Source organism: Megalobrama amblycephala, linkage group LG6 (assembly GCF_018812025.1).
Source record: "Megalobrama amblycephala isolate DHTTF-2021 linkage group LG6, ASM1881202v1, whole genome shotgun sequence".
In the NCBI taxonomy this organism is placed as follows: Eukaryota; Metazoa; Chordata; class Actinopteri; order Cypriniformes; family Xenocyprididae; genus Megalobrama; species Megalobrama amblycephala.
In genome coordinates this window covers 41,359,903-41,374,352 of record NC_063049.1, presented here as the reverse complement: position 1 = coordinate 41,374,352, position 14,450 = coordinate 41,359,903, and the positions used below count along the sequence as shown (strand labels likewise).

The 14,450-nt window shown below is 34.7% G+C and overlaps 1 protein-coding gene across 3 annotated transcripts in view; it reads left to right on the top strand.

Moving 5' to 3' along the window:
- Positions 1-14,450, top strand: part of ttc21b (tetratricopeptide repeat domain 21B) — a 34,786-nt gene that overhangs the window by 731 nt on the left and 19,605 nt on the right. For 2 of the 3 annotated variants that reach the window (XR_007185448.1, XM_048194654.1), the window contains exons 2-13: positions 752-881; positions 3,133-3,243; positions 3,361-3,527; positions 6,424-6,546; positions 7,042-7,199; positions 8,233-8,317; positions 9,042-9,140; positions 9,461-9,653; positions 11,394-11,491; positions 12,001-12,201; positions 12,479-12,608; positions 14,240-14,397. Coding sequence is in view for 2 of the 3 variants with exons in the window: in XM_048194654.1 (XP_048050611.1) it covers positions 752-881; positions 3,133-3,243; positions 3,361-3,527; positions 6,424-6,546; positions 7,042-7,199; positions 8,233-8,317; positions 9,042-9,140; positions 9,461-9,653; positions 11,394-11,491; positions 12,001-12,201; positions 12,479-12,608; positions 14,240-14,397 (1,653 nt within the window). In the remaining variant the exon portion in view is untranslated. Of the gene's footprint in view, positions 1-751; positions 882-2,858; positions 2,973-3,132; positions 3,244-3,360; positions 3,528-6,423; positions 6,547-7,041; positions 7,200-8,232; positions 8,318-9,041; positions 9,141-9,460; positions 9,654-11,393; positions 11,492-12,000; positions 12,202-12,478; positions 12,609-14,239; positions 14,398-14,450 lie in introns of those variants that run through there. The other variant, XM_048194655.1, reaches the window with a different exon arrangement.

The following is a 14,450-nucleotide window of genomic DNA, read 5'->3' as shown; positions in this document are numbered from 1 at the left end:
ATCAGGTGTGACTCTGTATCACCCAATAAAATGTCTCAGTAAGATGATTTTAAATGCTTAGTAATGTTTAGTAGTTTCTGTTGTTGGGGTAAAATATATAATGCAATACAATACAATACAATACAATGATGATTGAGAGATGAACAAATAAACGTTTCTCAAAAGCCTGATGGATCATATTTGATACTAACATTTTAACATGATTGTTTCCAAAAAAAAAAATCGATAATCAAGTAAGCCTAAGTTGCTTCAGTCCATTAAATTTTCATCTTGAAATATTAATGACAATATAAAGTTATTCTTAAGTTTACTTTATAAAAATCGGTAAAGATTTCACAGCAGAAATAGGTGGACATTTTTACAATTATATTAAAAGGCTTTTACTTGCTAAAAAAGTATCAGTCAGCATATTAAACTACCAATCAGATGATAGAAGGCATGTAGTAGATTGTGTGCAATGGGTTTTTCAGAAAAATTTGGATCATGTTGATAAAGTAAAATCATGTATAAAATATAATATTTGTATGTATTTAATTTAGCAGTATGCTTTATATGTTATATTTTTATAAATTGATAGTTGATTTTAAAATTGTGTTTAATAATATATGCTTTGTCAATATATTAGGATAATTAAATTGTAACGCATAGTAGGACTGAGCAAAATTCTTTTTTATTGATTTAACTAATAAGCTTCGCATTAAAGTAAGCTGATATTTTCGGTTAACCCTGCTGAATTTATTGCCAATTTCAGGCCTTGATCTTATACTACAGCCAGGAAAAGTACTTCAATCATGTTGTAGAGGTTTCCAATGAGGCTCAACAGAAATTCAGTCATGATCCAATCTTCACATTCCTCCACGCTTATGGGCTGCTCATGCAAGGTGAGGAAAACCCACTGTTATTCCTGTGATCTTTGTCTTTAGTGATGGGGAAAGTTACTTTTAAAAGTAACACGATACAGTATTGCACTACTTCCTAAAAAAGTAGCTAATTAACTCTTCGCCGGGAGTTTGACAAGGCTTGGGAGGGTTACTTTAAAAATGTATTCCGTTATAGTCAAAAATCACTTCATTAAAAATGTATTCAGTAATGTAATCCAAGTACCACAATATGAAAGTAATGTAAATTACTTTTGGATTACTTCAAGTTCACATATATAGAGAAAGAAAAGGGTCAACTTTACTGTAAATAAATTGCATTTTTTTAATTTAATTTTAATTATTTCTTTTATTATTTCTTTTTATTTCTTAATTTTAATTATTTAATTTTTGCAAGTTTTTCCATACTTTCGAATGGGTCTAAACGATAGAAATATTTGAAAAATCTGATAAATTATCTATTGCAATATTATTATCATTGTTATTTAGAGCTTAAAAATATGCCTATAAAAGTGACATCAGATCATAAACAAACTGAGCAAGCTCGGATCAAACATTTCTGTTTATGTTTGTTCTGCTTTAATTTTAATGTTTAGCATTTTGGTTACTTTTAAAACCTATTAAAACTAAGCAATCATGTCTCATTTCCACAACTTAGGAATTACATAGCCCTGAATATATATATATATATGCGCGTGAGAATCGCATGCGATATATCGCCCAGCCCTATATATATATATATATATATATATATATATATATATATATATATATATATATATATATATAAGGCTCTTCAGACATCTAGTGGTTACAGTATGGTATTACAGATTATTTTTTAGTCCTTTGATAATTAAAGTATTTTCGTAGCTGGAAGGCAGAGTTTGCACTGTACAACCATGTTGTTTGCATTTTCTTCTTTGAAAACAAAATAGCAGCGAAATTTCCATGAATTGAAAGTGTTTTTCCCCGCGGGCAGCATCGTTTCAACTAGCAGCAGTGATTCAATCTGCTCTGAGGAGATTGCAGACGGGTGTTATTTGCACGTGCACCAGCGGGTGGTGGAAATACTGGATAACCAGGAAATACTGTATAATCAAGCAGCGCTTTATGTTATTATGCCATAATATTTTGCCATAATAATGTGTTATTATGGCAAAATAATTATTTATTTAGTTTTAAATTAAACGATTGTAATCCTGCTAGTATTCCCCCTTTTTTTCAAAATGTAATCTGATCTGTAATCTTTTTACTTTCTGTAATCTGATTACTACATTTTTTTGATGTAACTGTAACTTATTACAGTTACTGTTTTTTGTATCCTGATTACGTAACGCCGTTACATGTATTACGTTACTCCCCAACCCTGCAAGCGATCTAACCAACCATAACGCCGAATCCGCCATTTTGACCGACAAAGCAGTAGCGGGAGTTAGTAGATTGACGTCGGTGGACTTGAAAAATGGTGTGTACTGACGTCTTTCCGCGGTTAAAACAACATTCCTCCTGATGTTCATTCATGTTTATTTGATGCTATAAATAAACTAGTAGGAAGAGTTGATCGGTTCACGAGCCGCATGAACTGCAATGCAGCGATCTGTCACGATTAAAGAGACACAAAACGGGATTTATTGTTTACATTTCTTTAACAATGACTAAATTTGAGACTTTGTTTCATATCAAAAGTAACCTGCTCTGTCTTGTCTGTCGACGCGTTGTCAGTGTCCTCTTTGCTCCGCGATATGTTTTTCACTGCGCGAGAACATGATGTGTGGCGTTAGAGCGGCATAGCAACAGTAACTAAAGGGGGCGGGTCTTTGCGCACAGTCAATTGCATTACTTACTTTTTTTGAAAAGTAATGCGTTACAAGAAAAGTTCTATTTTTTGCAAATGTAAAGGTCCTTTCACACCAAAAGTGAAATTAATGCATGCATACTTCCCTACTATATAGAAAAACAGAAGTATGTCCGAATTCACAGTACTCATAAAAGAGTAGGCAAAAAGTACCCGGATGACCGGGTGCATATGATGGATACTTTACTATCCCATGAGTCTACGTTAGAGGATTTAAGAATGGAGGTGAACTGACACTGGTAGGTCACATGATAATGATAGCATGGCAGATACAGTTACTTGAGAAAGTATTCTGATTTCTTGTAATGCATTACCTCCAACACTGCTTGTCTTCATTTGAGATCTTGAGAAATGGAATAATTCCCTTGTTCCCTGTGTTCCTTTGTTATCTTATTGTAGATCAAATCATGGATGCCATTCAGGAGTTGGAGCAGCTGAAGGCGAGAAGAGACGTTTCCCTCTGTGTGCTCATGGCTATGGTTTATGCCCACAAGAAAAGACCAAACCCTGGTAGGTCTGTTGCATCCTATCCATGTTTCTTTAAAATCCTTTGGAAAATTATTTGCATACAGGGTTGAAAAGACACAAGTATGAATAAATAATAACAAAAACTTGACTTGCCTGTAGACCGTGATGTCATCCAGGAGTTGGATGGAAGGGTGAAGGAGGAGAGGAAGACGGCGAGTCCCAAAGCTCTCTATTACGCCGGCATGCTGCTGTGGCTTCTGGGACGCAATGACAAAGCCAGAGAGTATGTGGACAGAATGATCAAGATCTCCAGTGGCTCTAAAGAGGTGAACTTTTCTAATGTGTCTGTACTATAGATTTCTGCTGAGGGAGCTTTTCATGATGGGACTGATCAAGTGACGAGTGTCATAATGGTCAGTAGAATAAGTGTTAGAGCAGGGCAAATATTATGCATTTTGGGTGAAATTTGGCCTTGTTCAGTCATGGTAATCATAAAATACTAAATGATGGCTTTATGAGGGCCTACAAATAAAACTATAAAAAACACACATTTGTTACTTGAAATAAAATTAACACCAACTTCAATAAAGTAAAATATTAAAAACGTTTTAATATTTAAAGGCAACATTTCTCATTTTTATTTAGTTTAACTTGATGAACTAAAATAACTAAAACTAAAGCATGAACAAACAATGAACAACTGTATTTTCATTAGCTAACATTAATGAAGATTAGTAAATACAGTAACAAATGTATTGCTCATGGTTAGTTCATGTTAGTTAAAGGGTTAGTTCACCCAAAAATGAAAATTCTGTCATTAATGACTCACCCTCATGTCGTTCCAAACCCATAAGACCTCCGTTCATCTTCCGAACACAGTTTAAGATATTTTAGATTTAGTCCGAGAGCTTTCTGTCCCTCCATTGAAAATGTATGTACGGTATACTGTTCATGTCCAGAAAGGTAATAAAAACATCATCAAAGTAGTCCATGTGACATCAGTGGGTAAGTTAGAATTTGTTGAAGCATTGAAAATACATTTTGGTCCAAAAATAACAAAAACTACGACTTTATTCAACATTGTCTTCTCTTCCGGGTCTGTTGTCAATCCGCGTTCACGACTCCGCAGTGACGCTGCTTGTGACAGCAGTTGCTGCTGTGTAGGAGCTTCTTCCATCTCTCTTAGTTCGTCGTCCGTGTATTCGGGTTCAATTAAATATGGCTGAGCAAAAAAATGCAAGTCTTCCTCTGTGTCAAAATCCTTAGACATGTTTCCGAATGTTGTTTTGTTTACAGCGTGCGTCTCCCTCAGACTATAAACGATAGGGCTGGGAATCGATTCCAAAATGAATCGATTCCTCGTTTCCGAGGTGTTGGGAATTGAGAGTCGATTCCAAAGGTTGGAATCGATTTCATTAAGGGGAATCGACTCCTCTTTAATATTTTTTTTTTAACACAAACCGCGGCCTGTAGCCGATTTCATTTGTCAACACAATCACGTCACATGTAAAGAAATAAAGTTCAGACTAAATAAATGGATCCAGTCGTGACTCGTGACACAGAGTATGGTTCAGGGTAGGATGTTTATTTCAGCATTGTGTAGGCAGTCGGCGCAATGACTGACCCAGTGAAATCTTTAGAATCGGTTGCTGGGCGGGGTTTGATCTTACTCGTTGTAGTTTAGGACAAGAAGAATAAATAAATCGACAACAACAATCAATCACACTCACGCGAAGAATATTTATATGTGTAAAGGCCCTAAAAAAAGTTTATATGTGTAAATTGTGCATGAGTCTGTTCCTGAACAAAATGCTTTTAGAATTTAACAGGATTTTTTTTGTTATAGTTTTATGATACTGGATGAAATATATGTACCACAAATAAATAAAAATCTATCTATCCACATACATAAGTGTATATATACGTGTGTGTAGGTAGGTATTAGGGCTGCACGATTATGACAAAAATCATAATTGTCGATTTTTCATGTCGAAACGACATGAGGGTGAGCCATTAATGACATTTCATTTTTGGGTGAACTAACCCTTTAATACATTAACTAATGTTTAACTAATGAACCTTATTGCAAAGTGTTACCAAAAAAGCTTATAAAAATGACAAAAACGCAACAACATTACTAAAACTTTAACATTAAAATGAAAACAAAATATACAAAAAATTTGAATATTAAAGGTGCCCTTGATTCAAAAATGTAATTTACCTCGGCATAGTTATATAACAAGAGTTCAGTACATGGAAATGACATACAGTGAGTCTCAAACCCCATTGTTTCCTCCTTCTTAAATAAATCTCATTTGTTTAAAAGACCTCCGAAGAACAGGCGAATCTCAACATAACACCGACTGTTGCGTAACAGTCGGGGTGTACGCCCCAATATTTGCATAATGCCAGCCCATGTTCCCAACATTATAAAAGGCATTAGACAAGGGCAGCCAGTATTAATGTCTGGAGCTGCACACAGCCGAATCATCAGACTAGGTAAGCAAGAACAACAGCGAAAAATGGCAGATGGAGCAATAATAAAATAATAATAAAAAGTTTCGTTAGCATGTTGCTAATGTACTGTTAAATGTGGTTAAAGTTACCATCGTTTCTTACTGTATTCACGGAGACAAGAGCCGTCGCTATTTTCATTTTTTAAACACTTGCAGTCTGTATAATTCATAAACACAACTTAATTCTTTATAAATCTCTCCAACAGTGTAGCAATAGCCGTTAGCCACGGAGGACAGCCTCAAATTCACTCAGAATAAAACGTTAACATCCAAATAAATACTTTACTCACATAATTCGAAGCATGCTTACAGCATGCATGACGAACATCTTGTAAAGATCCATTTGAGGGTTATATTAGCAGTGTGAACTTTGTAAATGCGCTGTAATATAGTCGACAGCTGGTGTGGCAGGGAGCACGCGATTTAAGGGGGCGGCGCCGAGTGTAAATCAGTGCATTGTTAATGATGCCCCAAAATAGGCAGTTAAAAAAATTAATTAAAAAAAATCTATGGGGTATTTTGAGCTGAAACTTCACAGACACATTCAGGGGACACCTTAGACTTATATTACATCTTGTGAAAGAACGTTCTTGGGCACCTTTAATAAAAACTAAAATAGTATAACAGTTATACTAAAAGAACTGACGATTACCAGATTTTTTACTTATTTTGTTGTTTATTTAATATTGGGATCATTGTTTTGTAGGGAATTGTTCTGAAAGGCTGGATTGATCTGCGATCAAATAAAGATGCTAATGCAAAGAAGTCTGGGAAATACTTTGATGAAGCCCTGAAGGAGAAAAGTGACATTTTTGCTCTGATGGGGAAGGTAACTCTATTTTTCATGACCATTTAATAATTCAGCATATTCACTTATAAGATGTGTGCACATTTTTTATTTACATTTTTCAAACTCTTTACACTTTAAAGGCATTGTGTGTAATTTACTTATTATGTTACAATACTTTTTATATACTATGAAGAATCAACTAAAAGTAAACATTCAGAGGCTGATTTCCAGAAAAATGTTAGAGTGGATTTCAGGTCACATAATAAAAAATAAAAAAGAAACATAAGAAATTATATTATGCATAATAAAAATTGAGCCTGTTTTAAGACCATTAAGATTTATTTATTTTGTTTGCATTGTGACATTTTTTTCATGACGGTGATAAAAATATAATAATAATAATTTTAAAAAAAATATCGTGCATAATTTTAAGGCAGTACAACAAATGTAATATTTTGGGGGGTGGGGGAGGGGGGCATATTTTTGCTGTCGCAAAAGCTTTTTTTTGTTGTTTTAATTGTGTTTTTCTGTCAGGTACAATATTATGAATATCGTCAGAATTATTCTGGTGCTTTAGAGACCATTAACCAGGTGATTGTGAGTTACCCATCCTTTCTGCCTGCCCTGGTCAAGAAGATGAAGCTGCTTTTGACTCTACAGGACTGGGAACAAACTGTGGATGCCGCTCAAAGGTAAGACTCCATTCACAACATTGCAGATCTCCGTCTTATTGGATGTTGTTGTTTTTTATGGTTTAGGTTATCATCATGGTATTTAAATACACTCTAAAAGCTCTCAAAGACTTTCAGAGGTGAGCTGCATTCAAGTGCAAATGGAAATGAGATGTGATTCCACTGATCTGTACGGAGAGACTGGATCATTGTTTCTCTTACCCTGTAGGATGAGGGCCAGTGAGCGACAGAATGAAAAGGGTCTTTTAGGCTGATTGCTAAGAGCTGTATGAACTCCATGGCGAGACCTCAAAGGGTCTGTGTGAAAACCATTTCTCTTAGGTGGAGCTGGATTGTGGTTATTCAAGCTAATTTATGTATTTGCTCTGAAATGGCTTAAAAGAGTGATATTTTTTCACTCAGACGGACTCTAATTTCAACTAAACAGTCATTATAGCCAAATAGATCAATGTTTAAAAGGGGTCTATAATGTGAAGTTTCAGCTCAAAATACTCCACAAATCATTTATTATAGCTTGTCAAATTTGCCCCTATTTGGGTGTGAGCAATTTGTGTGTGTCCCTTTAAATGCAAATGAGCTGCTGCTCCCGACCCCCTTTCCAGAAGAGGGCGGAGCTTTAACAGCTCAACAACAACAAAGCTGGAGAAATTTTAGGGTTAGTGATGTCACTAATCCGGGAAGAAGCTCGTTGTAGGCATTAACATGTGCTTTATAAGTACTAATAAACAACCAATATTTTAGTAATATGCATACTAATAAAAAACTAGTTAATAATGAGAATTGGACCCTAAACTAAAGTGTTACCAAAACAGATGACGGATGCTGTGTGAGTTACTAAAAAGTTTCCCTCAAATAAAAATGAAAAGATGTTTAATATTGTGGTGTTTATTACTGAATAAAGTAATGTTTATTATGGATTTTCAAAATGTACATCTAAATGTTCAGTAAAATTTGCTTTATATAAAGACATGAATGCATGTCTCAGAACATCTGTTTTACACATGAACAGACTTTCAGATTCTCAATTTTTCAGGCTTCTCCAACGAGATAAAAATAACCTGGAGGCTCTGAGGATGCTAGCCCTCCACTCTCTCTGCAGGGAAGGAGACGTCGCAGAGGTATGATATTACCAACATACATGTGTTTACACAGATTAAATGCCAGAAACCTAATTTATTATGGGGTCAGTCTCAGTATGATTCATAAATACCTATTCAGTGGATTGCAAATAAAAAGCGATGTCAAGAGAGTATTGCATTGAATTTAGTTCCTGTCTAGTTATTACATTTCCTTCATGAAGGACACATTGCTCTGAAGAGTCACAGGGTTTGATTGCACATGTTGGAAGTCTTTATTTATGAATCGTTTCATTTGTGAATTATATTTTGTGAATGTGAATTTGATTATGCATTAGTGAATATACACAATGCTGTTCAAATATTTGAGGTCAGTAAGATTTATTTTGTTTTTTAAGAAATTAATACTTTTATCCAACAAGAAGGCATTAAATAAAAAGTGACAGTAAAAACATAGTAATTAAAAAAGTTATCTATTTCAAATAAATGCTTTTCTTTTGAACTTTTTATTCATCAACAAATCCTGAAAACAAAGACACTGAAGTCTGGATTAATGATGCTGAAAATTCAGCTTTGCATCACAGGATTAAATTACATTTTAAAATATATTACAATAGAAAACACTTATTTGTAATTTGTAACAATATTTCACAGTATTACTGATTTTTCTGTATTTTTGATCAAATAAATGCAGCCTTTGTGGCAGAGGCAGTAGTGCATGTATTTTTTTTTATGATTCTCATTCATTTTCTTTCTCTTTTTACAGTCTGTAAACCAACTATCAAATCTGATCAGTAATTTGGACATTCAGGAACCAAACAATCCGGAGATCTTCTACAGGATGTCTTTAGCGTTCACCCGAGTGGTAATACTCATATTCTCCAAAAACACTCAACTACACAAAGAGATTAATGTCGTCAGCACTTAAGATTCATTTTCACATGAACATTAGAATCACACACCTGCACATGCTTGATATAAATGTGATTCACTCCTACAGTATATATGAGATTAGAGGGACATCCAAGGAGAAAAGACGTGAAACGATTCACAATGCAATGACCTTCTGACGTCTGGCATGTTCACAATCAAACAATATAACACATTTTGTGAAAAGTTCCTGTGCAACAAAAGAAGTGATGCTGCAGGTAGATGTGATTTTGTGAATATTTGATCACTCTGTAGTGTGGAAGAGCTGAGAAGATCCTTCAGCACACTCACAGGATGGTGGAGCGGGCGTTTACACAGGCCTCGGGCGACTCTGAGCTGGCCACAGAGATGGGCTACCAACTGGTTCTGCTGGGCAGGGTGAAAGAGGCCATGAAATGGTACAAGACGGCAATGACTCTCGATGAGAGCAGCGTCTCTGCTTTGACAGGTGAGAGCAGTTTGAAAGCCATAACGAAAAATCAAATGATACCTATAAACTATAAAATAAGTTCTTATTGCTTAGGTCTAGGGCTGCACAACGATTAATCGTGATTAATCGTTTGCAAAATAAAAGTCTGTGTTATGTAATATATGTGTGTGTTCTGTGTATAATAATTATGTATATATGTGTATATATTTAAGAAAAACATTATATTTATATATAAAATATTTATATTTATATGTAATATAAAAGATAAATAAATATGTATATTTATTTATACATGTATATATTTCTTAAATGTATACATGTATGTGCATGTATTTATATATACATAATTATTATACACAGAACACACAGATATATTACATAACACAGACTTTTATTTTGCAAACGATTAATCGCGATTAATCGTTGTGCAGCCCTACTTAGGTCACGTTCAGAGTTGTCATAAAAAATGTCAATGAATGCACATCTGCATGTTCTGTAATAATTTACAAAGTGGCAAAGACAATTGCCAGATGACTGTAATATATACTAAATGTAATGCTGAAAGTAATGCTGTATGAACCATTTATATTAAATATGGTCTAAAAAAATATACAGAGAGGTTTTAGAAATTTGAGTAAGGAAAAGTATGGAAATTTGAAATGTAAAATGTGTTAGAACCCTGTAGATGATTAAGAATTGTTTTGAGTAATTGAAATAAATCCAAAAATAAAATAAATATAAATATCAGATAAAATAATAACTCATTTTATTTAGTTTGTTTTTATGTTAAAGTTCTAAAGTACTAAAATGACTAAAACTGAAATAAAAATTAAAGCTAAATTGAAATATTAAAAAAACTAATACAATTTACAAAAGCACATAACAAAATTACTAAAATTAAAACTGAAAGCATAAAAATAAAAGCTAATTTAAAATATAAATAAATACTGTAATGTTATATAAATAATCAAGGCTTGACATTCACTTTTTTGCTCACCAGACACTGTGACTAGTGGTTTAGTTACTAGCCACTCAGCATTTTCACTGGCCACAATTTTGATATTGATACCATTCGGAAAAATTGCCATATAAATATTTTTTTAATATTATCTCATAATTTGGCAGCAGGTTTATTAGGCTGCTGTCACTTTAAGACCTGATGCACGGATCCATTATACTGTTACACATGCGTTTTCTTTCTCAACTGTTTACGTTCACTTAAAACATAACTGACTGTGTTTTCGTGAATACTCACCAAGACCGGCATTTTGTGTGAATTTGTGATATTTTGTGTGAATTTGAATGTTGAAGTGCAATAAGATGCAAAAAATAACTCAATTTAGTACTGAGAGGCGGCTTTATGTGCGTGCACACTTTGAGTGTGAGCACAAAAACTGTGGGAATGAGTAAAATTATGCGCAATATGTGTAATCTCACTTTTGACAACACTACATTGCACTTAGTTTATTATTTCAGATGCCTTTTTAAAAGACTACAATTGAAAAATGTATATATTATATATAAAATTCAACCTGCCAAAGTGAGGTGTGACTGCGTTACACGCCGCTGCTGAAATCCACCCGCATTTGGCGGGTGTTAATGTCAAGCCCTGTATATAATACTAAAATAACTTAATAACTAAAAATAACTAGGATACCGATTGCCTAACATATACAGGTATATTTGTTTAAAATGCATTACTAAAAAGAGTATTAAAATAGCAAAAAGAGCATAGTTTTTGGTTTGTTGTTTGTGCAGGTATCATCAGGTGTCAGCTCATGGAGGGACACATAGAGGATGCAGAACAGCAGCTGGAGTTCCTCACAGAGATCCAGCAGTCCATTGGCAAATCAGGGGTGAGAGAGCATTTAAATGAACTCGCTGTCTTGCTTTAAAATCAATTTGAGGTCTCGAACAATGTTGCACAGAGACTCATTTCAGATTTTTTTTCACAGAATGAAGTAAAAGATAAAGAAAAGTGTTTTTTGTAGACTGTTTTTGTAGTCTGTCTTTTGATTCATATTCAGCAGAGACCTGGTTTATTAATCCACTTATGCTGTGTTTGGATGAGTCATCCAAAGTGCGTAACAGGGCCTGTTTACACAAACTGAGGCCCTTGTCGGGCAGTTTAGCATTCATTTACACAAACGCACATCTGCTTAGCGAAAAACAGCTGCCATGTTGTACTTGTAGAGGAACAGCATTTAGCACAAACAAAACCCAATTCCCTTTTATTCTGAGCCTTACCTTAGGATTTAAACTGCACAAGACATTAGTCAACAGATAAATTAGAAAAAAAGCACATGATAAACGGAATCATGGAGTGCATCTTTTAAGGTTTAACCTGTGTGTTTGTGTGTGTTAGGAGCTGCTGTATCTGCGAGCGCTGTTGGCTGTGAAAAAGCGTCGGCCCCCAGACGAGGCGACCAACCTGTTAAATGACACGGTGGACACGCATTTTTCCGCCCTGCAGGGTCTGCCTCTCAGCGTCGAATACTTCGAGAAGCTCAACCCCGACTTCCTGCTTGAGATCGTCAAGGAATACCTGGCGCTGTCTCCCGCCAAGGTCTTTCCTCCCATGCGCTTCCTAGCAAGCGATCAGAACACTCTAGTAGCAACGCAACACCAAACACCCTGAGAATTCTAGTAATTGCCTGTCAACCAGTCAGAACACTCTAGCTACTGCCTTGCAAGGCAATTGCAACAACCCCCAACATGCCTAGCAACACCCTAGTGATCAGACAGAATACCCTTGCAGCAGTCTTTTGTCCAGCCTTCATTTGGAGTGTGTCATGATGCACTTTCCTCTTGTAGTTTATTGACTGATGTTGTTCTCTCTGCAGTCTCCAGCTCCAGGTCAGCCTCCTTCACCTCAACTGCAGCACTGCGTGTCTGTGCTGGACACAGTGGTGAAAGTAGTCCCTGGCCTGCTGCAGGCTGGATTTCTAATGGCCAAAGTCAGATTTCAGTCAGGTGTGTGCATGTCCGATTTGAATTTTCTGATAAGTTCAGTTTCTTTTATTTTACAAGCTGAAATTAAATGTCGTGACATTTTTTGGATTGATCTAATTGAGTGTATGTCTAAGCTTTTCACTTCCAGGCAGTTATTTTATTATCATTGAGATACTATTATAGTTTTTTAAATATTTTGAATTAGTTTTTATTTTTGTATCTTCTGTATTCTTTTAAATTTTAGTTAAAGTTTAGTAGTTTTGTTGTGTTTTGTCATTTTTATTAGTTTTTTTTTTAATGTATGTATATATATATATATATATATATATATATATATATATATGTGTGTTTATTATTATTATTATTTTTTATTTCATTTTTTATCTTAGTTATTTTAGTACAAGTTAAGCTAAATGAAAGTAAGTTATTTGGCTTTGGGAGCTAGCTAAAATAAATTAGGTTTAAGTTTTTTGATATTTTATTTTATTTAATTTAGCATTTATTTTACTTACCAAAAATGTTTTTTTTTTTTTTTTTATATCATTATGACATTATTTCATGACAAATAAGCAAATAATTTCCTCCAAAAGGATCATTATCATAAAGAAAAAAGAAAAAGAAAATCATATTCTCATTACTGTAATGCAAGAAAAAAAAAGTGTTTTATACATAATTTTTATACAAATTTGTACTTTCTTACTCGTTAATTTAAATAGAATAATGGGTAATGGGAGCTAAAAAAAAAAAGAAAAGTAAAATGTAAAAAAATAAAATTATTTAGCCATGCAAATAATAATGTTACAATGCAAAAATGGCCCCAAAAATAAGCTTAAAGGTGCCCTAGAATCAAAAATTGAATTTACCTTGGCATAGTTGAATAACAAGAGTTCAGTACATGGAAATGACATACAGTGAGTCTCAAACTCCATTGTTTCCTCCTTCTTATGTAAATCTCATTTGTTTAAAAGACCTCAGAAGAACAGGCGAATCTCAACATAACACCGACTGTTACGTAACAGTCGGGATCATTAATATGTACGCCCCCAATATTTGCATATGCCAGCCCATGTTTAAGGCATTACTGTGTGGGGGGTGAGTGCAGGGAGCGCGAGATTTAAAGGGGCCGCAGCCTGAATTGGTGCATAGTTAATGATGCCCCAAAATAGGCAGTTAAAAAAAAATCTATGGGGTATTTTGAGCTGAATCTTCACAGACACATTCAGGGGACACCTTAGACTTATATTACATCTTGTAAAAACTGGTTCTAGGGCACCTTTAATGACTTTAATGGCAAAATATGATTTTTTTTTTTCCTATTATTTTTTGTCCAATTCATTTAGTCAGGCTTGTGCTCTCTTCATATGTTGTCAAGTCAAGTCACCTTTATTTATATAGTGCTGTATACATTACAGATTGTTTCAAAGCAGCTTAACAGGGATAAACAGGAAAATAAAGCTTCAGTGATGCAAACAGAATTCAATTCTGTTGTTCAGCAGCTCTAAAAAGACAATAGTAAACAGTCATTATTCAGCTGAAATCACTTCAGTGTTGATTCATTTTGGTTCAATAGCTGTGTAAAGTCCATCAATTATGAAATGAGTGCAGAAAACAGTGATGCCATCATCCAGCTAAGTTGAGTTGTCCTCCTGCAGGAGATATCGAGGCGGCCCACAGCAGCCTGCAGCATTGTTTGGATCAGAACCCGGCTCATGCCGATGCCCATCTCCTCATGGCTCAGATCCATCTCATGCAGGGCAACTTCAAGCTCTCCTCCCAATCTCTGGAACTCTGCCTCAGCCACAACTTTGAGGTGACCCAACATCACGGCCAGCCATATTGGTCTTAGTGCAGTGCCAAACCTGT